Consider the following 27,015-nt stretch of genomic DNA (forward strand, 5'->3'; position numbering starts at 1 on the left):
ACATTGAACCAATTCATAATTGACAAAATTTTTAGATAAATTTCAATATATTTCCAATTTTCTTGAGAGTATCTTTAGTTTTTCTGCCAACTGAAATCTCATTAAAGAATTTAGCATATAGACCATATGGAAATTTATTTTGATTTGAAAAATATTAAATTTATAAAGTAACGAAAACGAACCGCTCTGTTATATATTATATAAATGATAGAATTAGAATTTCGCTTGTAGATTAGATTTTTATAGGAATGAAATAATAGTGTCAAATTTAAATTTATTGGATAATATAAGAATAAAATTACTTACTCTGAGATTTTACCATAATTTAATTTAAGTGCTTTAAATCTGGATTATACTCAACAAGAAGCTTAAGGATTTTATTTACTTATATAATCTATTATGTTTTATTTTTATATAAGGTTTGAAACGAAATATCAAGAAACAAACTATTATGTCTTATAGTGCGCACAAATTGAACGTTTCAACGCAGCGTTTCAAAACGCAAATAAAAAAAATGTAAACATAAATTGAACCGTTAATTTTTATTTTTTTTAATATCAAACGTCTATATTTAAAACAAAAAAAAATGCTCTCCAATTTAAACGACGTTGAAACGTTCAATTTGTGCGCACTATTACACTATCACTTTGATAGCAATAAGATTGAAAAAAAATGTATTTAACCAAAAAACAATTAGTTAAGTAAACCAGGGTTGCCAGACCTCTAGCGTTTGACTTAATTTCCCATATTTTACTTTAGTTTACGCTAAAACACGCCGTCCATTGATTTACGCTTTCTTCCGATTTTTTACACTTTCTCCCAATTTTCCTAAAAAGAATTTTCCCGATTTTTAAATTTTTTTTAAAAATAAATTAAAAATAACCAGAAACTTATGCTATCATTTTTTAAATTTAATGATACCTATAAAAAGGCATCTTGTTTTTGTTTATTTTTTATCCATATTATGAGAAAGGAAAATATAAATATAAATTACAGTGTAAAGATAGTTTTACATCCCAAAGAATTTAAATCGCAATAAAATAACTGGAATTCCATTTATTCATGGGTCAGAGAAGACAAAAAATAAAGCCTTGATGCAATTTGTATAATATGCAATGCAAAATTTAATATAAGCCACGGAGGAGTCCATGATGTTAAACATTCAACAAGGCAAACTCATTCAATTTAAAAAATAAGGAACCATCATAATATCCAACCATACTTCAAAAACAATTATTTATGTGATGATAATACTGTAATGGCCCAAAGGACATTCATCTAATAAAACATTCGCTTAGTTATTTATCTACAGATTGCGCTACAAATTTATTGCCTATGCTCTTTCCTGATTCAAAAATTGCCAAAAGCATAAAATCTAGAAGAACAAAAGCTTCAAAAATAGTGTTAAATATCCTAGGTCCTTAAATTAAAAAACACATCTTAGAGGTTTTGAAGGAAAATCGTCCATTTTCTCTATTAACTGATTTATCAAATAATGGAAATGCTAAGACATTCCCAATAATGTTGCGCTATTTTAATAAAGAAAGAGGTGTTTCAAACTTCTAAAAAAAATTATCGGTTCGGAGAAATCGAAGGATATTGCGTCTTTGCTTATGCAGAGCCTTGAAAATTGTTACCTTTCACTATCAAATATAACATCTTTTTATGCCGATAACGCAAGTGTGAATTTCGGGAAAAGGCAAAGTGTAATGACGGAATTATTAGTTTTGAATGAAAATATTATCCCCATTGGTTGCCTGTGCCTTACAATTCACAATGTAGGAAGAAAAGGGCATGCTTCATTATCAATAGGCATAGAGATAATTTTTATGAATGCCGAATTTAGCATATCCTCAAACAGGGTATCTATTTTAAAAATATGGATTCTCAAGATATTGAATAGTCCGAAATTCTAAGAATTGCCAACAAGATGCCTATCATTATACCGGCTCTTGGAAGACTTAATAAAAATTATTTAGCTCTTAAATTTTATTTTTAATCCCCCCAAAATTCTAATTCATATTGAAATATATTGGCCGAGGCTTATTTAGGCCTGGTTTTAATATAGGGACGACCTTAACCCTTTCGGTCGCGGTAGTGCAAATATAAAACCACCTTTTAACCTTTATATCTTCTAAAGGAGTTGATCATATAAAATGAAACCACCACGAATATATATTAAAAGATATTCTTTTTCATATGTTTGTGGAGGAGTTATTTTTTAATTTTTTTTTTCGCGCCTTTATTTCAAAATACGTTTTTTACGGTGATTTTTCTTAAAATTCGAATTTTAATTATAAGTAAGTATATTTATCAAATATTCTTAAATATATATATTCCTCACTATTTTATCTATCTTTCTAATATTTATTTTTGCTCAAATAAATAATATTTATATTATTTTGATCTTTTTAATGTGGTATATTAAACTAACCACTGCCACTTAACAACAATATTTTTAATATTTATTTTTTAAATAATTGATAAATTTTGCCAACTCATTTCGCAATAATTTTAGCTTGTTATATATATGGATGATTATATGCACATTCCATCTGAAGGTTCTTCGTTAGACAACTCATCCACTGATTCCGAAGATGATTATGAATCGGATACACGTTAACAAATTGATAGTGAAGATTATGAATCGGATACACCTTATCAAATTGAAATTGATGACAATGACAATTCTGAACAAGATGCGTATGATCAATCTGCTACAAACCATAATAATCCTATCTGGTCCAAGAAATATTCTTCACAACCAGCATTAGAATTTGATAAAATATCAGGTCCAATATCATCTTTAAACGGACCCATTGTATCCATCAGATATATATAAGAAATTTATTAATGATTCTCTAATAAATACAATTACATTCAATACCAATTTATATGCCCAACAAAAAAATATTAAATATCAACCAACTATTCCTACAGAAATAAGAAAATTTTTATGTCTTCATATACTCTTTGGAATTAAAACTATGGTAAATTACAAAGATTATTGGAGTTCTAAACCAGAATTCCATGACAATTTTGTTTCATCCATAATGAAAGTAAAACGTTTTATTTGGCTTATGGCCCACATCCATATAAATGACAATATCTTAGAACCATCGAGAAATGATGAAAATTATGATAAATTATACTAAATAAGACCATTCATTGATAATATCCGTTCCTCTTGCTTGAAATATTTTCTTCCCTCGGAATATCAAGCAATTGACGAAGGAGTGATTAGGTTTAAAGGCCGTATAGGATTTAGGCAATACATGCCTAAGAAACCCACGAAACGCGGTTTCAAGGTAATGTGTAAATTTTGTCATTATTTATTTCGGCTAAACTATATTTTTAGGTTTGGATGAGATGCGATAATTCAGGTTATATGAATGATTTTAATATCTATGTTGGGAAAAATAAAGAGGTTGAAAGTAATCTTGGTTATAATGTTGTAACAAAGTTTTGTGAAGGACTTCAAAATCATAAAATATTTTTCGATAATTATTTTACGAGTTATACTCTAATGGCCGATTTAAAAAAGAAAGGTATATATGCTACCGGAACACAAAACAAAAATAAGAGATACTTGCTACCGGAACACAAAACAAAAATAAGAGATACTTGCCCATAAAGAATATGGAAACAAAATTAAAAAGAGGTGAGTTTGACTGGAGAAGTGACAAAAATAATATAAGTATAATTAAATGTCGAGATAATCGTGACGTATTTATAATGTCCAATTATATTGATCCGAGATCAGTAGATACTGTGAAGAGAAAAAATAAAAAAGGGGAAGTATTTGACGTAAAATGTATAATAATGATAAAGATGTATAATAAATATATGGGGTCTGTTGACCATTTCGACCATTTAAAGTCTTTATATGAAATTTCGCGGGCGAAAATGGTGGCTGCCAATATTCTTTTGGCTGATAGATGCGGCGATTATCAATTCATTCATAATATACAATATTCTTACAGATAATAAACTCTCATCGAAAGAATTCCGAAGACAAATAATTGCTAGCGAATTGGCATACTGTAAAAATGTTAATAGGGATGATAATATTCATAATGATAATAATTATATATCAATGCAAAGAAAAAATAATAAATTTTATATCCTTCCAGAAATTAGACTAAAAAACTCAGCTCATCAACCTCAGGCAGGAACCTCACGAAGGTGTACCTTCTGTAGTACAAAGTTAACTCCCAGAAGAACAAGGTGGTCGTGCAAATCATGCAACGTACCACTATGTCTAAATAAAAATAGAAACTGTTTCGAAAGTTTCCATAAGGTGTCAATGATATGAATTTAAAACCACCAGGGAGAGCCGCCATTTTGAATTTAAAAAACTTTTTTTGTGTGTTTTATATTATATTATACTAGAATCAATAAAAAAATTACTAAATATCGTGTTGCATCATACTAATTTTATGAGGGAACCTAAAGGGTTTAAGCAACGTGGTTATAAAAGTGCAATCCATAAATTCAATTGCAGTGGAGATGTTTTCATTAATAAATAAATTAGTTACATCTTAGCTCAAGTTATCATTATGGCTCAGTTGTAAGACAAAATATTGTAAAATGTAATGATCATGATGAAATCTCATTAATAAAAATTGAGTTAATGAATTCATTTAAACAATCATTTCGTATTTAGAAAAAAAATATGAATTTACAAATAATAAATGGGTTAATCTAAGTATTTTCGATAATAATATCAAATTCGAGGAAGTTGAATTAATAATAATAATTTTAATATAAAAGATATCTAATTAGATGAAATATTTCAGGAATTCGTTTTAAATACATTTATAGAACAAAATAATATATCGAATTTATCTTATGAAAACAAATGAGTTCTCTTTTAAAAGAACATTGCGGCAAATTTTGAAAAAATATGCATTATATTCTCGCTACCATATTTATAAACGTTGATTTAAAGCGCATATTTAGTTTAATGAAAAATTTCTGGTGGAAAGATCGTAATCGGTTATTCTTTTCAGATTTGGAAGCGGAATTAATGATCAAACATAGTTTACTTGTAAAGATTTTAAGGAATTTGTAACAAAAAATAAAAATTTAAATCTTCTGAAAATATGAACAAAAAATATGTATACTGATTTTTTAAATAATATTTATTCATTTTATATTAAAAAACTAATATACGATCTTCCTTTATTTTACTGTTGCGTATTAGATAAGAAAAATCGCCTGAAAAAAATTAATATTTTTATAAAATATTATTTTTTGAAATATTGTTAAATTTTCCCGCTTTTTATTTGAATGAATCTAGCAACCCTGGTAATAACCTTACTAGCTCACCTATTCTACTGGGTAAATCTTTGATTAAACATGCCATATCTTATCAATTTTTTTGAATCAAAATTCAAAATTATTCTATAAACCAAAAAATATATAATTTTTATTTATAATAAATACATATATTTAAGAATGTAAAATTAATATAGTATATATTTAATAATATTAAATTAAACATTTAAATTAATATTATGAGATAAGGCCCTTAGGTAATCCAACATGGACGTCTTGAATAGTAATCTTCCACAATTTTGTGCACCCTTTGGGCTCTCGCGTTGTTATTTTTTGTGAGCAGCGCCAATAATCCCAAAGAATATTTCTCAAATTTTTAGCAATTAGATTATCTTCGTCTTTGAGACCTAAAAATGAAACAAGATTTTTTTATAATATATGATTTCATACTCTATAAATTTTCATATAGTTGGATGATGAAAACTTTAGGTTCTACATTTTTAAAATAGGTTCGTGAATTAATAGCTTATATATGAGTTATATTTATTAATATATATTATGTATGCAAGAGTGTGTAACTAATTTGTAATAAATGACTGAATTGGTCAATTATATGCAGAATTTATGGAATATTTATACTTTACATAAGCAGTCTCAAATAACCATTCTTTTTGTATTTTGCGGGCCAGCCCTTAAAATGGTTCGCTTTTAAAAAATAGCGAAATTTTTAGGGATGATCCAATGTTTATTTTATAAAAGATTCCTCATCTTTAATTAGAATTTTTATTTATTTTCGCACTTATTTGCACTGCAAATAAAATAAACCTAATTTTTAGAGATGTACTGATATTTTTTATCTAATCGGGCCGATTATATCTACTATTGTCCGATATAATTAAATTTGCCGATACGATTCGATAAAATGGCTTATTAATTTGTAAAAAAATTTCTATTGTATTTATTACCAATACAGCGCATTACAGAAGAAATTAATGGAGAAAATGAGAATCACTTAAAAAGGAACTTGCTAATCATGATGAGCGGTATACAGGCGTTCAGACTATGAAGGATGCGATGTATAAAAATCACAATACATTTTTCTTATATTTATAATGGAAAAATTAACTTACTATCTAAAATTTTGCCCCACTTTAAAACAATATTCAATCAATAAAAATTACTTTTAGAATGCATTAACAGAAACTTTAGTGAGGTAATTAATTCAGTCAGTTTTTATAAAAAATTTAATTTATTTATATATTATTTAGTATAAAAAATCAAAATATGAACATGAAAGGAATTCCATCAATACCAGCAACCAATTCAACTTATTTAGTTTGGGGATCTTATGCTGATGATGTTAAAGTAAATGAAGAGTCTAATTTAATTAACAATACCATCAAAATTGCCCGCATTTTATTGAAAATGATCTCAAGAACCAATATTTAAAGAATATGATAATACCCCAGCAGATCCTTTAAAATATTTGGCTGTGAACTGCCATAAATATCCCACTCTTTCTAAACTTGCTCATCAATATCTAGCAACACCTGTCATAAATATATCATCAGAATCTGTTATTAGTAAAGCTGGTGATATTGGTCGCCTCTCGGACAAACTAGAAATTTTAGATCTTCGATATATTAATTAAATATTTATTTAAATTTTTTAAATATATTTGTTCCTGACCACATCTGGCCCATTGGTAAATCTTTTATTTGGGATTATATGTGTCTCATCCTTCCCCTACAAAAGCCTCAGCAATTTCATATTCGCGCCATTTGCAACTTCTTCCAAACCGACATTTTACTCCTATCACCTTTAGTTTAAAAAATTTAACTCACAAAATTAAATAACAAACACGAACCTAGGAAATTATTATTCCGGCAGACCATACAAATAAACATTTTTAAATTTAACTATTGTACCGTTTTAGGAACCCAATCATGTTTTTCTCTAAATTATTTTGGTTCAAAAATTATTTATTATTTCTTTATATATAGCGTTATATAATGCTTTTTAGTTTTATTTAATTATACTTTCATATATTAGAGACAAATTAATAAATAGTATATTGACGGAAAAAAAGTTACTATATAAATAAATGAATATAATGTTATTATTATTATATAAATAAATGATTTATTAATAAAAATATTTTCTTTACTTTTGCACATTTAAAAATTAAGTATGCATAAAGAGCACAATTAGATTATATCGGTTCGGTAATAGGCAGAATACATTTAATATAGGATCGAATCGGCCTCCAAAAAGTGGTATCGATACACTCCTACTAATTTTGCTGTGTATGTTAAAATTCACGGAGTTGAGGAGTTAATTGGTAGTGAATTCTAAAGAGAAAAGCGACATATTCTTGAACCCTTGATCGAATACTAGGAGACCTGGATCGGAAAAATGTTAACGAAGGAGAGGATGTGACTTTTTTTTTAGCATTTTCTTATAGAATTGATACAATTCTACGCTTTGCATGCTCTGAATACTAACAATGCAGTGGAAGGTTGGCATCTTAGTTTCTCTTCATATAAAATTATCATTATTCAACTCAGTAATAATTATCCAACTATTTGAAAATTTAGAATTGTGAATATGAAATTATATTATGTTATGTTATTAACTTTAAAAAAAACCTTGTTACATCTTTAGCTCTCAAAGATGAAGATAGTCTAAATTAAAGATCTGCAAAGTTAGGACCGAGTCCGGCCCGGCTCGAACGGGCTTCGGGCTGGGCTCGGGCTTAATTTTATATAAAATAACCGGATTTGGGCCGGGCCTTGTAAAAAAAATTCGGGTCGGACCTTAGAAATTTTTTTAAATATATCTAAATTTATCAATTTTATATTGAATATTTTATGTAAAATAAAAATATTTGATTTTATTTATTGAAACTAAACGACATATAACATATGTCTTTTATTTTAAGTAATTATAAATATTAATTTCTATATTTAAATAAATTCGGGCCTAACCAGGTCGGTAAATTTTTTTAAAAAAAGTTCGGGCCGGGCTTGAAAAATTAGGCCCCGATGCAGATCACTAGTCTAAATAGCTATAAATTGGAGTAATATTTGGGACTATTGGCTCCGCTCAAAAAACGAATGAGTTGAAGGGTCTGAAGGGTGTACAGGATTGTAGAATACTATTCAAGGCCCATGTTAGTTCACCTAAGGGCCTTTCATAATATTAATCTTAATGTATAATTTAATCTTATGCTATATTATTTTAATTCTTATTATATACAATGTTCATATGCAATTTTTATGAATACAAATTATATTTTTTTGATTTATGGAATAATTTTATTTGATTACAATTCTTTAAAATAAAATATGGCCTGTTTAATCAATAATTAACCATATAGAATGGGTAAGCTGGTAAGGCTATTAACTTAGTATTTTTTTATTTTTCTAAATTTTTTCATCTTATTGCTTTGTAAGAAAATGTTGTTCTTGGTTAAATTTTTCATAAAATATAATACATTACTAAACTTATATTTATAACGCATTATAGAATATATATTATTAAATTTTAGCTATAATAATATGATAGTAACTACAAAATTAGTTTATTTTAAAAATCAAAGAAAAATAAGGACGAGTAAGGCTAAGAAAGCTCTTTGGAAAGGAGACCGCCGTTGAGCTAATATAGTTAGCTTTGAAGTTATACTAGAAGATCGGCGACGAGCTTTGCAGTTGTGAGATCCTAAATCTTTGAAGTAATATAAGGCAAGTTTATCAAAGGAAGTTAAAGTAGCGGATATAATTGAAATGACAACATGATCTGAAATTTCCAGATATTTTGCGATTTTGAGCTGTTCTTTTTGTTCAAGTAAGTATTAGTTTGGTTGGATGGGGTTGATGGTTCTATGCAGGAATAGTTCCTGTTGGCCCTTTTTCCATGGGAGCAGGAAGGTTCCATCAAAGGGCTTTTCACCGGATCTAAAAATTCCTGATATTCGAGTATGCCGGGTTATGGCTGAGGATGCGGCCTTTACACGATCTCCAGTGCAAACTGTGCCTTCCTTTGCTGTCTGTAAGTTCTGAAACTAGAGTATGTGAGGGAAGGTTATCGTATAATTAAAGCGGATTTCAATATCTTGGGTATGCTCATTTTTGGTGAATTGTAGTTGAAGATTAGTAGAAGAAATACCTTCAAAATTGAGTGTCCGGATCCATTAATTAAAAAATGATGAGGGATCGGTCGTTTGGTAGAGTGCTTGATAAAAGAGATTCAACGCAGCGAGCTACAACTGTCTATCCCAATCGTTCTGTCTATTGGATAGATAGGATCAACGAAACACATCTTCCCTAACAAATAAAAAATCTCTAATTGAATAGATTATCTAGCATCTCTATAAATGTTTAAATATATATTAATCTTAATTAATCAAAAATATTATATTAAAACAAAATGCACAACATAGTATGCAATTTAATTCTGGTTATATTATCTTTAATTACCTAAAATAAATGATTTTCTATTTTACATAATTTTGAACAGCCCTATCTTTGTGACTTGGAAAATAGGACGCGATAAAAAGCTTAGAGGTTGTATGGGAACATTCACTGCCATCGATTTACATTATGGTCTCAGGGAATATTCCTACACTAGGTAATAAAAAACTTTATAATTTTCACGGGAGAGAGTGAGTGGGATGCTAGGCAAAATATATGTTGTATCAAATAAATTTACTAATAGGAGTTACAAATCCTATATTGCATTTTCCCCTTGCTTACATATGTGCATAGTGAAAATATGGTATACAGTGTTGTGATGATTTAATGAAACATATTGACAATTAAATTAAAACTCATCCATATAAAATTATTTTCTTTGCAAAAATAATTAAAATAACAAAAGGAGTAATAAAAGAATTTTCAATAATTCTTTGTCTATATTTTAATTATTTTTGCAAATAATTTTATATGGATGGGTTTTAATTTAATCGTCATTATGTTTCATTAAATCATCACAACACTATATTTAAATTTAAAACAAAAAAAAAGATAAACAAAGTTTTTTTTTAAAGATATAAGAAACTAAATAAGGCTAATAAGAAAACCCGAAATGCTAAATACGGTGTTTTGCGGATTTAATTCAAAACATTTCCATATTTTTTTATTCGTTTGTAAATAAAATTATTTAACTTGTAAAAATGGATAAGAATATATATTATGTTATTTTAACAATTTTTTGCAGTCAAATAATTTTATTTTCAAATAAATTATAAAATATGGAAAATTTTTCCATCAAATCTAGTCAACACTGCATATTTTAATTTTTTATAGTAAAAAATATGTTTATTAATTTTTGTTTTTCGTATTTTATAATTTAATCCACTTGAATCTTATTTTCCAATTAAAAATGCCAATATTTGCTCTTTATTATCTAATAATAGCAATAATTTTTTTTTTTTCTTTTTTTTTCTTTTTAGCTTTCACCTTTTCTGGTGGTAAGCTTCTTCAACATCTCTCTCCACTTTATGTTATTCGTACAATCTCTTTTATCTATTTTATACTTCTTTATATTGGCTCTAACTTTATGGCCCCATTGAAGTTTTGGCCTTCCTCTTTTACGTTTGCCCATCACTTCCAATCTTTCAACTTTATTTCCTATGTAGTTCATAGGCCTTCTCATTGTGTGCCCATACCACCTAAGTCTGTTTACCATTAACTTAGTCTTAATGGGCACTACCTTTAAACTATTTAGTATTCTTGTACTGCGCACCTTATCCTTTCTTGTTACCCCAGCAATCATCCTCAGCATTCTCATCTCCATAGTTTGTAGACTTCTCTCGTCTGATTCTTTGGTTGGCCATGTTTCCGAACTATATAGAATAGTTGGTTGTACTATGGAACTGTAAATTATTCCCTTTAATTTGTGTGGGATTCTTTTGTCAAATAGCACTCCAGATAAAGATCTCCACTTTAACCACCCTTGATTAATCTTATTCTTTATCTCTTTTTCTATTGTGCCGTTTGTTTGTATAGTGGAGCCCAAATATTTGCAGCTTTCAATTGCGGATATCTGCCAATCATTTATATCAATACTCTCCGTTTCATCTCCTCCTATCACCATATACTCCGTCTTTTCTCTATTTACTTTTAATCCGTGCGTTTCTAGGATATTTATCCAATTCACTAACCTTTCTTTCATTTCATCCTTGGATTCGGCAAGTATTACAATATCATCTGCAAATATCATATTCCACGGGACTGTTTGAGGTATAGACTGTGCTAATACATCTATTACTGTAATGAAGAGAAGTGGGCTGAGAGCCGACCCTTGATGAACTCCTTCGGCTATTGTGAAGCCTGCTGAAGTACCTGTTGTGCTACGGACCATTGTTGTATGTCCCATATACATATCCTCTATTATTCTTATATATTTTTCGGGAACTTTTTTGTGGCGTAGCGCCCACCAGATAAGTTTTCTTGGGATTCTATCGAAGGCCTTTTCTAGATCGAGAAAGACCATGTGTAGCTTTTTGTTCTTTTCCCTGTATTTTTCACTCATTTGCCTAATTGCATGGATAGCATCGGTTGTTGATCTTCCAGGCATAAAGCCAAACTGTGTCTCTCCTATTTCGATTATATCTCTTAATCTTTTTTCTATTATTTTTTCGTATAGTTTTAGACAGTGTGACATTAGTTTTATGCCCCTGTAATTTTGACAATTGTGTGGATCCCCTTTATTTTTGAAGATAGGAACTAGATAGCTCTGCCTCCATTTTTGGGGGACCTCTTCATTTCCAAGTATTTTATTGTACAGATTTGTGAGGAGATGTATTCCATCATCTCCTAGTGCTTTAAGGCTTTCTATTGGAATATCGTCTGGACCCCTAGCTTTGTTGTTTTTCATATGCTTGAGGCATGTGATTATTTCTTGTTCTGTTATAGGTTGTACAAGGTTTTGACAAGGGGAGTGTTCGTCGAGATGCAATATGTGGGAATTAAAGTTGAGAAGCTCCTGAAAATATTCTTTCCATCTATTCATTATTTCTTTTTCCTTTATTATCAATTTCCCATCTTTATTTTTGATTACTTTCGGAGCTCCGTTTATATCCCTAGAGTTCTTTTCTCGCTGTTTGGCTAATCTGTATATTTTATTTTGCCCTTCTTTGGTATGTAGATCTTCGTACATGTCATCGTATGCCATAGATTTTGCCCTAGCCACCGCCTTTGTAGCTAATCTCTTGGATTTTTTGTATCTTGACTTGTCATCTGCATTTTTGGATTTGTACCATATTTTATAAAGGGCTTTTTTCTCCTGTATAGTGGTTTGTACCTCTTGATTCCACCACCATAGTTCTTTGTGTGATTTGTTGCCTCCTCTTGTCAAGCCTAGCGTCGATTTTGCAGTGTCTATTAATCTGGATGAAAGGTCTGTCCATATTTTTTTCACTGACTTGTGAGCAATTTATTGTTTCAATGTTTGCATTGATTGCAAAGGCATCTGTCATTGTTTTTAATTTGCCCCATTTGATGCATGGTTCCAGTTTTATCTTATTTTGAGTGGATTTATTTGAGATTTGTAAATCCATGATTAGTAGCTTGTGTTGCGCGGCGATATCTTCTCCTGGGATGACTTTGCAGTCTATTACATCTTTTAATCTTCTGCGAGAGATAAGCATGTAATCTATCTGTGTTTTCCTAGTACCACTTTCATATGTTATTAAATGACTGTCTTTTTTCCTATAGTAGGTGTTGGTTAAGGCAAGGTCGAAGGCTTGCGCAAATTTCAGTACGTGCTCTCCTTCATCATTTCTTTCTCCGTATCCAAAACCACCATGATGCCTTTTGTAGCTATCTCTTGCTTTCCCAACATGCGCATTTAAGTCACCACCAATTATGACTAGGTCATCCTTAGGGATTTCCATTACAGCTTCATCAAGGATAGCTCTAAAGTCATCTTTCTCTTCTTCCTTGCAACCCGTTTGAGGAGCATATACTGATAGGATGTGTATTATTGATTAACCAATGCAGAGTTTTATCTTCATTAGTCTATCAGAGATCCTGTTGACTTCTACTACTGAAGAGGTTAGGTCTTGGCTGAGGATGATGCCGACACCGTTCCTATTGCTAACAAGTCCATTATAGTACAATTTATACCCATCTCCAATCATCAAAGTTTTCTGTCCTTTCCATTTTCATCTCTTGTATGCACGCTATATCAACTTTTCTCCTGTTCAACATTGATGCCAATTCTCTCGTCTTACCTTTAAGCGTCCCAATATTCAAACTTGCCAGTCTTGTCTTCTTTGCTTTGACCTTTACTTTATTTTTACAGGATGGAGGTCTACATCCTGCGCGTCGCATGGAGGGAACGCCCTAGCTTTCATATTCATATTTTCATTTGTGTCCTTCATTTTGTTTATTGGACAGGTATCCTTAGCACCCGGCTGTCCAGGCCTGTCGGTGACCGGGGTGTCATCTCTAAGCTCCGAAATTCATCATACCATATGTCTTTACACATCAGTCATCGAAGAAAAACTTGAAAGTTAGAAAACTTGAAAGTTAGAAAACTTGAAAGTTTTTATGGTTCTTACCAGGATTGAACCCGCGTCCTTGTTCATGCAATAATTATTTAAGTAAAAATCTTCAATCTTTATTAACAGTTTAAAAAAACTAAAAAAATTGGAACAAATGCTATCTTTTTCCAAGATAACAAATGAAAGTCAAAGATATATCAACGTACAAAGCCCACTACAACGGTCAGCAAATTTAAACGCGAAATATTTTTAGAAATTAATGGAAATTTAAAGTGACTCTATTCAGAAAAGGAAGTTAAAAAAAGGATTTTTCAAAAATTGAAATAATGGATTTATTAATGCCGATAATACTTTAATCATCAAGTTATAAAAATTTATCCCCCAATGCTCAAATAAATAAAAGAACAATAAAGAAATATATTAAAAATTTTGGTTGATTTAAAAAAAAAGAGCCAGATAAGAAGCAATATCAACAGACCAGTATAAGTGCCAAGGCGTTTACCAGATCAACATGTAAATTTATTCCAGCTTTGTCTAAGAAATATAATATTTTTTGGGAATATTTAGATTTTTTAAAACAATACACCTGAAGAATATTTATTCCTGGTTATAGGTTTGATCTTAAACTATTGTATTGGTTTAAATCAGTGTCGAACAGGCTTAACGCTTCAGTTCAATTTTGGTTTTTAATTTAAAAATTCAAAGCGGGTTAATTTCATTTCGGGAATTTTTAACAATATATCAGTACATTCAATATAGAAATTTTCGCACAAATCTTATCATCATCACTAAGTAATACCTGTAATATATAAGGATTATACTGTTTATATTTAAATAAATGGCAATTCTATAAAATAAATTTTTTTAATATAAATCCAAAATAAATAATTTACTAAGCTTTTAATTAACCTTGTATCTTGGGTCCAGGTATATGGCAGAGGAGAATTTCATTTTTTATAAACCTTTCTTTTCTGTTCTTAAGACAAGAATATAGTGATTGAGAAAAATGGTTTGAATTTTTTTCTAGTTCAACAGCATCTTAACCATTCTGCATAAAAATCTGTCAGTGTTAATTGTTCTGATTGGAATCGTTTTGTTGCGATTTTTAGTTTTTAAAATCTCAACAATCGTTATTATCTCTTTCCAATCTTCAGTCAATAAATAATCAGATTGATCTGAAAAGAAATCTTCGATATTGGGTTTTAGTGAAATCAGCCTTTCAAACATATCATGGGTTGAATGCCATCGGTGGCAATCTAACACAGGCTTAGGGAGTTTCATTTTGATAAATGGGATGTCTTTTATTGCATCTTGAAGTGCAAGCTGAAGTGTATGAGCTGCACAACTTGCACTATAAATCGGATAGGATAAAGTAGTTGATAAGAAAGTATTCTGTATATCATCGATATCATATTTATATATATTCACTTCCATATTTTCATCATTAGCTGATTCCCTCCTTATATCATAATCAATTTCAGGCTGCAAGAGCTTTATTTTTATAAAATCTACACCATTATCAGAAATAATTGTGTATATTTGTTCAATATTAATAAATTTTTGTAAAGTTCTCCTCTCTTTCAGCTCTACAATTCCAAGAGTTCTCAAAATTATAATAGACTCTTTCATTATTCTATTAATAGTTTAGGATAAATTTTCTTTGTTAATAACTAAATTGAACTCAGATAAAATGGATTTCTGATTATTTGAAATTCAGAATCTTCAATAATTGATAGAGGCCTACCTTTTACAGTAACAAGTTATATGATAGAACAAACATCAAATCATTAGATGTTAAATTTATATTTTTTTTTTGGAAAAAGGTTTCTATATTAATTTTGAGTTTTTTTGCAAATAACACTTCTTGATATATTTTTTTTCATTCAAATAATTTAGATATTCATTGTTGTGATTTCTTTCCAGATGTCTTTCTAAATTTGACAAATGATTATCAGACATTTTTATTATTTGCAATATGAGCATACGATTTATTTTCTATTGTATCAAGAGTAAAATGCTTTTCAAATATGATTTCATCTTTGATCTTAAATCTATACAATAAAATGATGAATAGAGGAATATTTATTAAACTTTAAATTTTTAAATAGCAATGATTTCATAGAATTAAAAAACAGATATATAAATATAATTTTATTTATAATATGCACCATATGGTAAAAATTAATCTGAACAAAATAAATGAATAGCATATAAAAATTATAAAATGATTTTAATAAGTTTGTAAAACTGCCCTACTCTTTGTTTAACAATTTTTAAGTTAGATTTTGAGAATTCTTTAAATTAACAATATCCAATATAATAATTTTTCCTTTAATAATCTTTCAGAATAAGTTATAAATTAAAAATAAATGGCGCAAATGAATTTAATTTTAAAATTTATTAACACTCCAATAGAATCTTTGATAATAAATTTAAAACATTTTATAAATGGCTTAAATGAATTAAGTTGTTTGAAATTTATTAACACTTCACTTAATTAGAAATTTGAAAATATTATAAAATCTCAACTAAATTATTAATATTTGTATTTACAATTATATAAATATGATTATAAACAATACACTGAACCCGGGTTCTCGAGTTAAATTCATTCGAAAATTTTTTAAACGGAATTCAGGTTCGGGGTTCAAATTTTTTTCCAAAACCCGGGTTTTTCTCCGGGTTCGGTTCGAATCCCTGTATATCGGTTCCCTTTTAAAATATTTTTAGAAGGGTTGGTTTGGAATTTTAAAATCGTTTTTCGGTTTCGCCTTTAGTTTATCCTTGTTTAAATAGTATTTTCCCTATATTTTATAGCTATTGGTTTATTTTATATTGGGATATAATGGTTTTACATACATCATAAAGAAGAATAAAAATCATTATTTTTATGATTATAAAAACTTTTGATTCTGTTTATAATATACTTCATCATTTTCATAAAGGATTTAAGTTGGATAATTGTCCTTGTTCGTTAAAAAAGTTTCCAATTCATATTTAAGTTTTAATTTTTCATATCTTTGACTCCTACTGCAATATCATGAATAATTAAGTGATATGAATGTATTTCTATATATATATATACTAAACATATACGAAAAAATCGAGTTATTAAATCTTTCTATTGTTTGTTCCCAACACAATTAATTACATGACACCCTTGCCAATTTACATCAAAAAAATTGTAAAAGTTTAAAACGACCAAAATTTTTTGTCCCTTTCGCATTTGGAAAAAATGATTTTTTCCGAGCCATTTTTTGGGCTCGCGCTCTAAGTTAAGTCAATATTTTTGGCTCGCGCTCCAAGGTTGAGCTGATTTTTTTTAGCTCGAGCATAGGCTGTTCCGATATTTCGACTTGCGCTCCACAGCTGAACCAATTTTTCCATTAATAGGCTAAGCCGTTTGAAGTCGGCTTGAAAAGAGTGATATTGCATAACTAGTTTCACATCCCGTCTATTCGCAAAATTAAAATTCCACTCCCGGCAAAATTTTATTAACATCTCATAATTTTTACTTAAAATTAGCTAATTCTCTAAAAATTCTTTGATTCTAATCACCCTTTCAATATGAATTGCATGTAATTTAAAAGCAAATATTAATATGGAAAAGACATAACCTATTCAAGTTTTTGCTATAGGGTTCATTGAATTTTTAATTAGGATCAATAATTATGATGTTAATTTTTGATTCCTTATTTCATATAACTTAGATAGATTTAAAAGAAAGAATGAATGAATGAAAGAAATAAAAATAAAATATTTTAAACGAATATTTTTAAAGTGCATTTAGAGATACGAGATTCAATCCCATAAGCAAAGACGAATTGAATAGGCTGCATTGTTCCGTGTCTCTCCTCACGCATTTCGAACCCGTCAATCATTTCCTCGATTGGGAGGTTTGTTTATAAAACATTTAAAAATATCTATATTATCACTTATGTTATATTACAGCCAAGCATTTTTTTAAAAGACTTAGCATAGCAAAACTATTCTATATTTGAATTTTCTTTAAAAATTTGATTCAATTTTCCTAACTAACCCATGTAGTACATAATATTGACTTTTTAGGAAAATTGTTGACGGGACATTATTCTATTAATTAGAAAAGTAAAACTAATTAAAAAAATTGTTGAGGGCTATTCGTATCGAAATAGATGGAATAGATTTTGTTTAAATATAATCTTTTATCAAAAAGAAAATTTAATAAACACTTCACTATAATATACAAGCTGCAAAGTACTAAATAAATATTGGGTAATTTGAATACGAATAATGATATTAGTGATCTGCATCGGGCCTAATTTATCAAGCCCGAGCCCGAAATTTATTTTTAAAAGTTTTGCCCGGACCGGCCCGAACCCGAAATTTTTTTAAAAATGTTTTTCCGGCCCGGCCAGAACCCGATTTTTTTTTGAAAAATATACCGGTCTGGCCCGAATTTATTTAAATTAGAAATTAATTTTTATAATTACTTAAAATAAACGATATATGTTATATTGCGTTTAGTTTATATTAAATAAAATCAAATATTTTTATTTTACATAAAAAATTCTACATAAAATTGATCAAATTAGATATATTTAAAAAAAATTTTAAGGCCCGACCCAACCCAGCTCGTTTTTTAAAGAATATTAGGCCCCGCTCGAAGCCCGTTCTGGCTAGGCCTACTTTTGCAGATCTCTAAATGATATAGCTGAATATTTCTATAATCATTTTTCTTACTTTTAACGTTTACTATTAGGGCTTTTCTAAAGTAATATACTGGTTTCGTTCCAAGTTCAACTTCTCAAAAAAAAACTGATTTAAAAACTTTCACGTGACTACTAAACCCATCTCATCCATACAAACATATCGTTATATAAACCCATTCTTTATAAGTCAGTAAGTCACTAAACTTTGCATATTTTGAATTCCTATTATGGAAAACATAATGTTTTATTATAGATCGGTATCCACGGTATAAGGATAGAATTTTACAATGAAAAGGGAAGCAAAAAGACAGCCACTTATTTATCCGAAGTTCCTTACGAACAAGGTCTATTTTTATATTTTAATTTTTCTTCTTTCGTTAATTTCTTGTTATGGTGCTATGTATCGTATTTTAAGAGATATCACCAGGGTTGTGCAGTATCGTGAATACTTATACTTTTTATATTTTGTATTTATTTGAATAATTTGAAGAGTATTTAGTATTTGGATTAAATACTATAAATTAAAAAGTATCTTATATTTATTAAGATTAGAGATAAATACTATTACATTATAAATTAAATTATAAATATGTAAAACACAATTTATTTATTATAATGTTAATTTTGTGATCTGAGTTAGAGAATATAATCAACTTAACTGGTTCATCCTATATCATTAAAATGAACAACGTTCATACTGAAAATGAAACTGAAGAAATAATTTTGAAGAAGATGATATAGAACTGAAAGAGGCTCCACATTTCTAAATGTCATTTAACTGTAATATACCGAAAGTCTTTAGAAATATCTTCCAATTATAATAAAAGCGCAATGAATTATATGAATAGTTTCATTTGTTTGCTCTATTATATTAATATTCTGTGTCTGATACTAAAAAATACTTTGCAAATCTTTTACGATATTTTTATTTATATAATTTTAAAAAAATGGTCAATAAAATATCCAGTTATTAATGGTACTATAAAAATATAAGTTAATATATTTGTATTTTATTACTATTTTTGAAATTTATTTGTTATATTTTAAAATAAATTTTGTATTTATATTTAAATATTTTTTTTCCCAAGATGTATTCGTATTTATATTCGAATACTTTTTAAGAAAATTTTCCCAACCATGGATATCATATATAATATTACCATAGGAAATGTATTTGATTAGATACCATAGGAAATGTATTTGATTAGAGTAATAATAAAATTATTAAAACATCAAATATATTCTAAAATAAACTTACTTTTAGTCGAATGTTAATCTAATTAATATTCATTCAAAATTCAAAGTATATGTTAATAATATTATTATTCTATTTTATAATTTATTTTAAGAATATTATGTCCATAGTACTTCTTCAGATGAGGATGATTTAACCCTTCCCTGGACCCAATTTTAAACATATTTTACACCAATAAAGAAAATTAAAGGTACAAAGTCTACACTTTGTAAATGTAAATTAGCAGTTCAAACTTAAAAAAGGGTATTATAAAATAAACATTAAAAGAAGTATTCTTTCATAATATTTTGAAAAGTTTAATCATGAAATTTAAATATATGCAATTAAATTATACTATAGTATTGGGCTGGGAACCAACATTAAAAACCCAAGATTAATAAAATATTGGTATTGGTTCAAAATATTATATTGGGTTTTTAAACAATATCTTCTATTTCTCGTTTTAGTATTGCTATTGGTTTAACTTCAAATTGTTAATAAATTTAAAGAATAAAATAGTGATTTAAAAAAAATTTGTTTAAATAAATATGTATTTTTAAATATATATATATATATATCAGAGACCTGCAGAGGTACTATTTGCACGGCCCGGCCCGGTTTTAAATTTTTTAGGCCCGGCCCTTATATTTAAAAAAAAATTTTTTACGGCTCGGCCCAGCCCGGATTTAAAAATTTAAGGCCCGGCCCGGATATTTTTTTAAAAAAATTTCAGGCCCGGCTCGGAATTTTTTAAAATTATATTCGACCTGGTATATACAAAAATTCACCTATGAGGTATTTTACCATATTTTTCAGCGAGTATTAACGCTTATTATTTAAAAAATACATGTAAAAAGCTAATATTTTGAGAATATTATATTGAATTTATAAAAATTATAAAACTGTTATTTATAAAAATGGATATTTTGAGTATATACTATATTTTATATTGCATTTATAAAAATAAAACTAATATTCATAAAAATGGTAATAATATTTGTCATATACTATATTTTATATTACATTTAAAAAAAATAAAACTAATATTTAATTTATAAAAATGGAAAATATTTTGAGAATATAATATATTGTATTTAAGTTACTATTTAATTTATAAAATAAAAATAAATCGCTATTTAAAAAAATGCATGTATAATAAATAGTATTTTGAAAATATAATCTAATTGCACAATATTAATATATTTTTTTTATAATATAAATTTTTAACAAAAGAAGATAATTATATTATATAATATTGTAAAGAAAAATGTTGGATTAAAAACTTTCATGACTCAAGGTAAATATAATAAATGCAATAAATATTTGACAGTTTGCAAAGTAAAAAACCAGCATGATTGACGAAACCCTATACTCAAGAAAGATATTAAAAATTCACAAATTATCATGAAGAAAGAGAAGCATATCTACCTTTTCAGGTTGAAGATTACTTCTTCTTTCTTCAAGAATTCTCCCAGTAGTGGAAAAACTCCGCTCACAGCTTGCACTTAAAGCAGGAATTGCCAATTTTGCTAAAATTGGAAATTCGCTTTGATGAGCCGCCCACCACTCTAACAAATTATCCACCTTAAATGTTTTATCTATTATTTATGTAATTATAATATTCATCATCGGGTATTGACATATTACCAGAATTACCATAGCCCCATTTGTCATAAAACGATTCAGTTTGTTTAACAACAGTCATAATTTGACTGGTCGATGGTATTTCATTTACTTCCTGAGCCTCTTGTAATTTAATATAATCTTTTATATAGTTTTCCGTCATTTTGCGATCTGTCCCTGACTACATACGTAATTGCTTGAATTTGGGACAGAGAAAAAGAGAAATAAAATGATACTTGTGTAAAACAAATTTTTCAATTAAAAAATGCTTTATATTAAGTAAAATCAATTTTATTTCTCCTTTTCGCTTTGAAAGGTATTACAAACTTTAAGAAGTGATATTCCTTTATTTGATTGTTTTGGTAAAATAAATTCTAAAAATTTAGATATGAATTATAAAAAAATATATTAATAATACTTGAATATTGGGGCTTATTTAAGATATTCCTTTATTTGATTGTTTTGGTAAAATATGTTGTAAAAATTTAGATATGAATTATAAAAAAATATATTAATACTTTGAATAAATTTGCAGGAAATTAATAATTAGATCGATCTGTGGGTTGTTAGGTAGTGTTAACTATCACCCAATATTATATTAATCATAACTATAATATAATATAATCTTATAACCATTAACTCATAATGTAAAAATTTTTATAAAAAATATTAAGGCCCGGCCCGGTTTTAACAATCTTAGGCCCGGCCCGTATATATTAAAAAAAAATTTTTAGGCCCGGCCCGGGTATATTTAAAAAATTTAAAAAACGGCTCGGCCCTGGCCGGGTTTAGGGCAGGGCCTGCAGGTCTCTGATATCTTTTGATCGCTAATTTTTATATTTATTTTTTAAGATTATTTTTTACGTATTTTTTTTCTGATATATCTTTTGATCGCTAATTTTTAATATTATTTTTAAATATTTTTTAAGATTATTTTTTACGTATTTTTTTCTGATATATCTTTTGATCGCTAATTTTTAATATTCTTTTTAAATATTTTTTAAGATTATTTTTTACGTATCTTTTTCTCTCTTTTGATCGCTAATTGAGTTTTTTTAAAGTAAATAGGTAAAAATATGTTTTGTAAACATGTTAAATTAATATTTCAGTTAAAGTGTACTATAGAAAAGTGACAATTGTCACAATCGATATTTTTGAGTTTTTTTAAAGTAAATAGGTAAAAATATGTTTTGTAAACATGTTAAATAAATATTTCAGTGAAAGTGTACTATGGAAAAGTGACAATTGTCATAATCGTTATTTTTGAACTTTTTTGAGTTTTTTTAAAGTAAATAGGTAAAATATGTTTTGTAAACATGCTAAATTAATATTTCAGTGAAAGTGTACTATAGAAAAGTGACAATTGTCACAATCGATATTTTTGAACATTTTTGAGTTTTTTTAAAGTAAATAGGTAAAAATATGTTTGGTAAACATGTTAAATAAATATTTCAGTGAAAGTGTACTATGGAAAAGTGACAATTGTCATAATCGTTATTTTTGAAATTTTTTGAGTTTTTTTAAAGTAAATAGGTAAAAATATATATTGTAAACAAGTTAAATTAAAATTTCAGTGAAGATGTACCATAGAAAAGTGACAATTGTCATAATCGTTATTTTTGAACTTTTCTGAATTTTTTTAAAATAAATAGCTAAAAATATATATTGTAAACAAGTTAAATTAAAATTTCAGTGAAGATGTACCATAGGAAAGTGACAATTGTCATAATCGTTATTTTTGAACTTTTCTGAATTTTTTTAAAATAAATAGCTAAAGATATATATTGTAAACAAGTTAAATTAAAATTTCAGTGAAGATGTAACATAGAAAAGTGTCAATTGTCATAATCGATATTTTTGAACTTTTTTGAGTTTTTTTAAAGTAAATAGGTAAAAATATGTTTTGTAAACATGTTAAATTAATATTTCAGCTAAAGTGTACTATAGAAAAGTGACAATTGTCATAATCGATATTTTTGAACTTTTTGAGTTTTTTTAAATTAAATAGGTAAAAATATATATTGTAAACAAGTTAAATTAAAATTTCAGTGAAGATGTACCATAGAAAAGTGACAATTGTCATAATCGTTATTTTTGAACTATTCTGAATTTTTTTAAAATAAATAGCTAAAAATATATATTGTAAACAAGTTAAATTAAAATTTCAGTGAAGATGTAACATAGATAAGTGACAATTGTCATAATCGTTATTTTTGAACTTTTTTTAAAATAAATAGCGAAAATTATAACTCTAGATATAAAAATTTCGGTTATATTTATTATGATTGTGTTAATGACTAAAATAATAAAATATTCTACTATTATAATTAAACTTTACTTTTCACAGCAATCAGAAAGTTTTTAGCATAATGTATAATAGCTCGCAGATGTATAATTAAGGCATTTTTTAAATTAATTTACTTTTTCTAAATATGTTTACTCGGAAATATTAAATTTTTCAAATAAATAAAAATATAAATATAATTGAACGAACGTTAAATTCTACCCCCCCCCCCCACCCCCGTTTATACGCTAGAAAATAAATTACTAATTCATTTTACTGCTAAATTTTTTGTCAAAATACATTTTTATGCCATATTCTTAACAGAAATCTGGTAGCAAGCCTTCCCTATAAGATCTTGCAAGATTTTATCTCTTGACAATATAAAAAACAACATTTTTATTATTTTTTATTTTCACAATATAAATATAAAACAATCATTTTTTATTTTCAACAATATAAATATAAAATAATCATATTTTATTTTCACAAAATAAATATAAAACAATTATTTATTTTGGCATGTATTATTTGTAGAATGACAATGAGAATTGCAAGACACATTAGACGCCTTGCATTTACATCTATTTGTCATGCAATTTTGTTTACATTGACAACGTTTATAAACTTGCCCAGATCAGTGTCTACATGACAGGATTTTCATTGGATGCAAACCCCCTTTAAAAACCTTTGCCTACCCTTGTAAAAAATTTACCCAGCTTCGGTGGCGGTGTCTATCTATTATTATTTTCATCTTTTTATATACTCTTTTCAGATAATTTATCTAGGATACTTTAAATTAATATATCTCTACTAACAACTATCGATATTTTGTGAATATAAAGAATTCATTTTTTAGATAATAAATTCAATTAAAACTTCCATTATTTACAATGAATTAATTATTATGGCATTATGAGCTTGCTGAAATATCTAAACCTTTTAAATAGCAGAAAGTTTTATTTGGAAAACAATGTGTATGATTGTTTGCAATATATAGATTTGGTCGATGAATTGTATTATAATAATTTTATAATAAAAGTATTAATTTTTACAGCAATAAATTTTGTCCTATTTCATCTCAAAATTTAATAGATAACCCGCAAAAAGTTTATCCTACCCACATTAACGCAGCCTACCCCCTTTCCCCTCAAAAAATAGGATGCAAACTGTTCCTACCCCTCCCGCTCATGTAGACGCTGACCCAGATCATATTGAAGATATGCCAACCATTGTTCTAAAGGTATAATGATTAGGTGGTACATCTCCAATGTTAATGAAATTATTTTTTGCTAGGTCAAATTGTGACCTAGCAAAATGACCTGATAAATATCCGCGACTAGTTCCTAATTTATAAAATCCTTCTGTGGATTTATCCGTAATTACTGCCAACAACATATTGTGATTCAGTCTCCCTTGATCGACAGATGGAATTGGCAATAATACGGAATCACCTATTTCTCCAGGTTTTAGTTTTTTATCCCTAGCCCTTTTCATTCTTTTAGCTTGTACAATTAGACCATCTTTCGAAATTTGCCTAATTTTGTTGATCGCATTAATATGTTCTTGAATAGTATCGTCTTCGGTAGCTATAAATAATATTTGAATAATTTTTAAAAAAAATATGATTATGTAAAAAATTAGATGGCGAAAATTGAAATGTGATGTATTATTCTAAAGAAATATATTTTTATCAAATAGAAGAAAAATTTTAAATATTCATCATATAAAATAATTTTTCATTATGATAAAAATATATACCAGGGTCTCTATAAGAATATGGCGTAAAAATGTTTTTAACATAAAATATTTTAGCATATAAACGGGGGGGGGGAGTAAAAATCCCCACCCATTTGGTAAATATTATTTAAAAATTATAAACTATTTACCCCTATGAAAAAACTAAAAATGTGTATATGATGTCATAAAAATAATAAGAAAATATTAAAAATAACGACCTTAAAATATTTGTGAGAAATTTTTAAAAAAGGAGTATAAACCTATTAAAATTTAAAATATAAACTGGCCAAAGGCCTTCAAAGAGGGAGTCTAACATTATTCTATTAAATTATGTAAAAAAATTACCCAAAGGTTTTCAACCTCTAGCAAAAATCTTAGATACACTTGTAGTGTTTTACATATAATCTTAGTTATTGTTTAAAATATTCCAATAAACTTGTAATTTTAGATAGTTCATTAAAGTGAACAAATATCTAAAATATATTTATTTATAGATTTTTAATAAATATGTCAAAGATATTATAGTTAGTTGATATACAAAATAACCTATATTTAGTAAACATATTTTGAAAAAGTAAATTAATTTAAAATTAATTATACATATGCGAGCTATTATTCATTATGTTAAAAACCTTTCTGATTGCTGTGAAGAGTAAAGTTTAATTATAATAGTGGAATTTTTTATTATTTTAGTCATTAATACAATCATAATAAATCTCACCGAAATTTTTATATCTAGAGTTTTTATAAAATTGGTGGGCTACTTCATATCTCTCCACTTTATTTTATTCATGTTATCTCATTATCTAATTTATACTTCTTCATATTGGCTCTAACTTTATGGCCCCATTGAAGTTTTGGTCTTTCTCTTTTACGTTTGCCCATCACTTCCAAACTCTCAACCTTATTTCCTATATAGTTCATAGACTTTCTCATTGTGTGCCCATACCACCTAAGTCTGTTTATCATTATCTTAGTCTTAATGGGCACTACTTTAAACTTTCTAGTATTCTTGTACTTCGCACCTTATCCTTTCTTGTTACCCCAGCAATCATCCTCAGCATTCTCATCTCCATAGTTTGTAGACTTCTCTCGTCTGATTCATTGGTTGGCCATGTTTCCGAAGTTAGTTGTACTATGGAACTGTAAATTTTTCCCTAAAGGAGCACACCAGATAAAGATCTCCACTTTAACCCCCCTTTATTAATTTTACTCTTTATCTCTTTCTCTATTGTGCCGTTTGTTTGTATAGTGGAGCCCAAATATTTGCAGCTTTCAATTGCCGATATCTGTCATTTATTCATATCTATGCTCTCTGTTTCATCTACTCTTATCACCATATACTACTTTTAGTTCGTGCTTTTCTAGGATAATTATCCAACTCTCTAATCTTTCTTTCATTTCATCCTTGGATTCGGCAAGTATCACAATATCATATTCCTTGGACTGTTTGAAGTATAAACCGTGATAATACATCTATTACTGTTATGAAGAGAAGTGGGCTGAGAGCTGACCCTTGATGAATTCCCTCGGCTATTGTAAACAGGGTTGCCAGGTCAAAATTTTCAAATGCGGGAGAAATTTGGTATTTTGCGGGAAGAATATAAAAATTGCTGGAGAAATATGAAAATTTGTTAATAAATTAATTAATCCGCTT

The 27,015-nt window shown here is 27.7% G+C and overlaps 2 protein-coding genes across 2 annotated transcripts in view; one reads left to right on the forward strand and one right to left on the reverse strand.

Annotated features, from left to right (window-relative positions):
* LOC135926224 (uncharacterized protein CG5902-like) overlaps positions 1–27,015 on the forward strand; it is a 42,186-nt gene that overhangs the window by 11,596 nt on the left and 3,575 nt on the right. Inside the window, exons 3-5 of the mRNA XM_065462015.1 lie at positions 9,799–9,909; positions 17,571–17,685; positions 18,734–18,824. Coding sequence (XP_065318087.1) covers positions 9,799–9,909; positions 17,571–17,685; positions 18,734–18,824 — 317 coding nt within the window. The remainder of the gene's footprint in view (positions 1–9,798; positions 9,910–17,570; positions 17,686–18,733; positions 18,825–27,015) is intronic.
* Positions 25,056–27,015, reverse strand: part of LOC135926223 (ERO1-like protein alpha) — a 42,009-nt gene continuing 40,049 nt past the window's right edge. Inside the window, exon 15 of the mRNA XM_065462014.1 lies at positions 25,056–25,207. Coding sequence (XP_065318086.1) covers positions 25,174–25,207 — 34 coding nt within the window. The 3' untranslated portion in view covers positions 25,056–25,173. The remainder of the gene's footprint in view (positions 25,208–27,015) is intronic.

The sequence above is a fragment of the Gordionus sp. m RMFG-2023 genome, chromosome 3 (genome assembly GCF_954871325.1).
Source record: "Gordionus sp. m RMFG-2023 chromosome 3, tfGorSpeb1-WG-v2, whole genome shotgun sequence".
NCBI classification, from domain to species: Eukaryota; Metazoa; Nematomorpha; class Gordioida; order Chordodea; family Parachordodidae; genus Gordionus; species Gordionus sp. m RMFG-2023.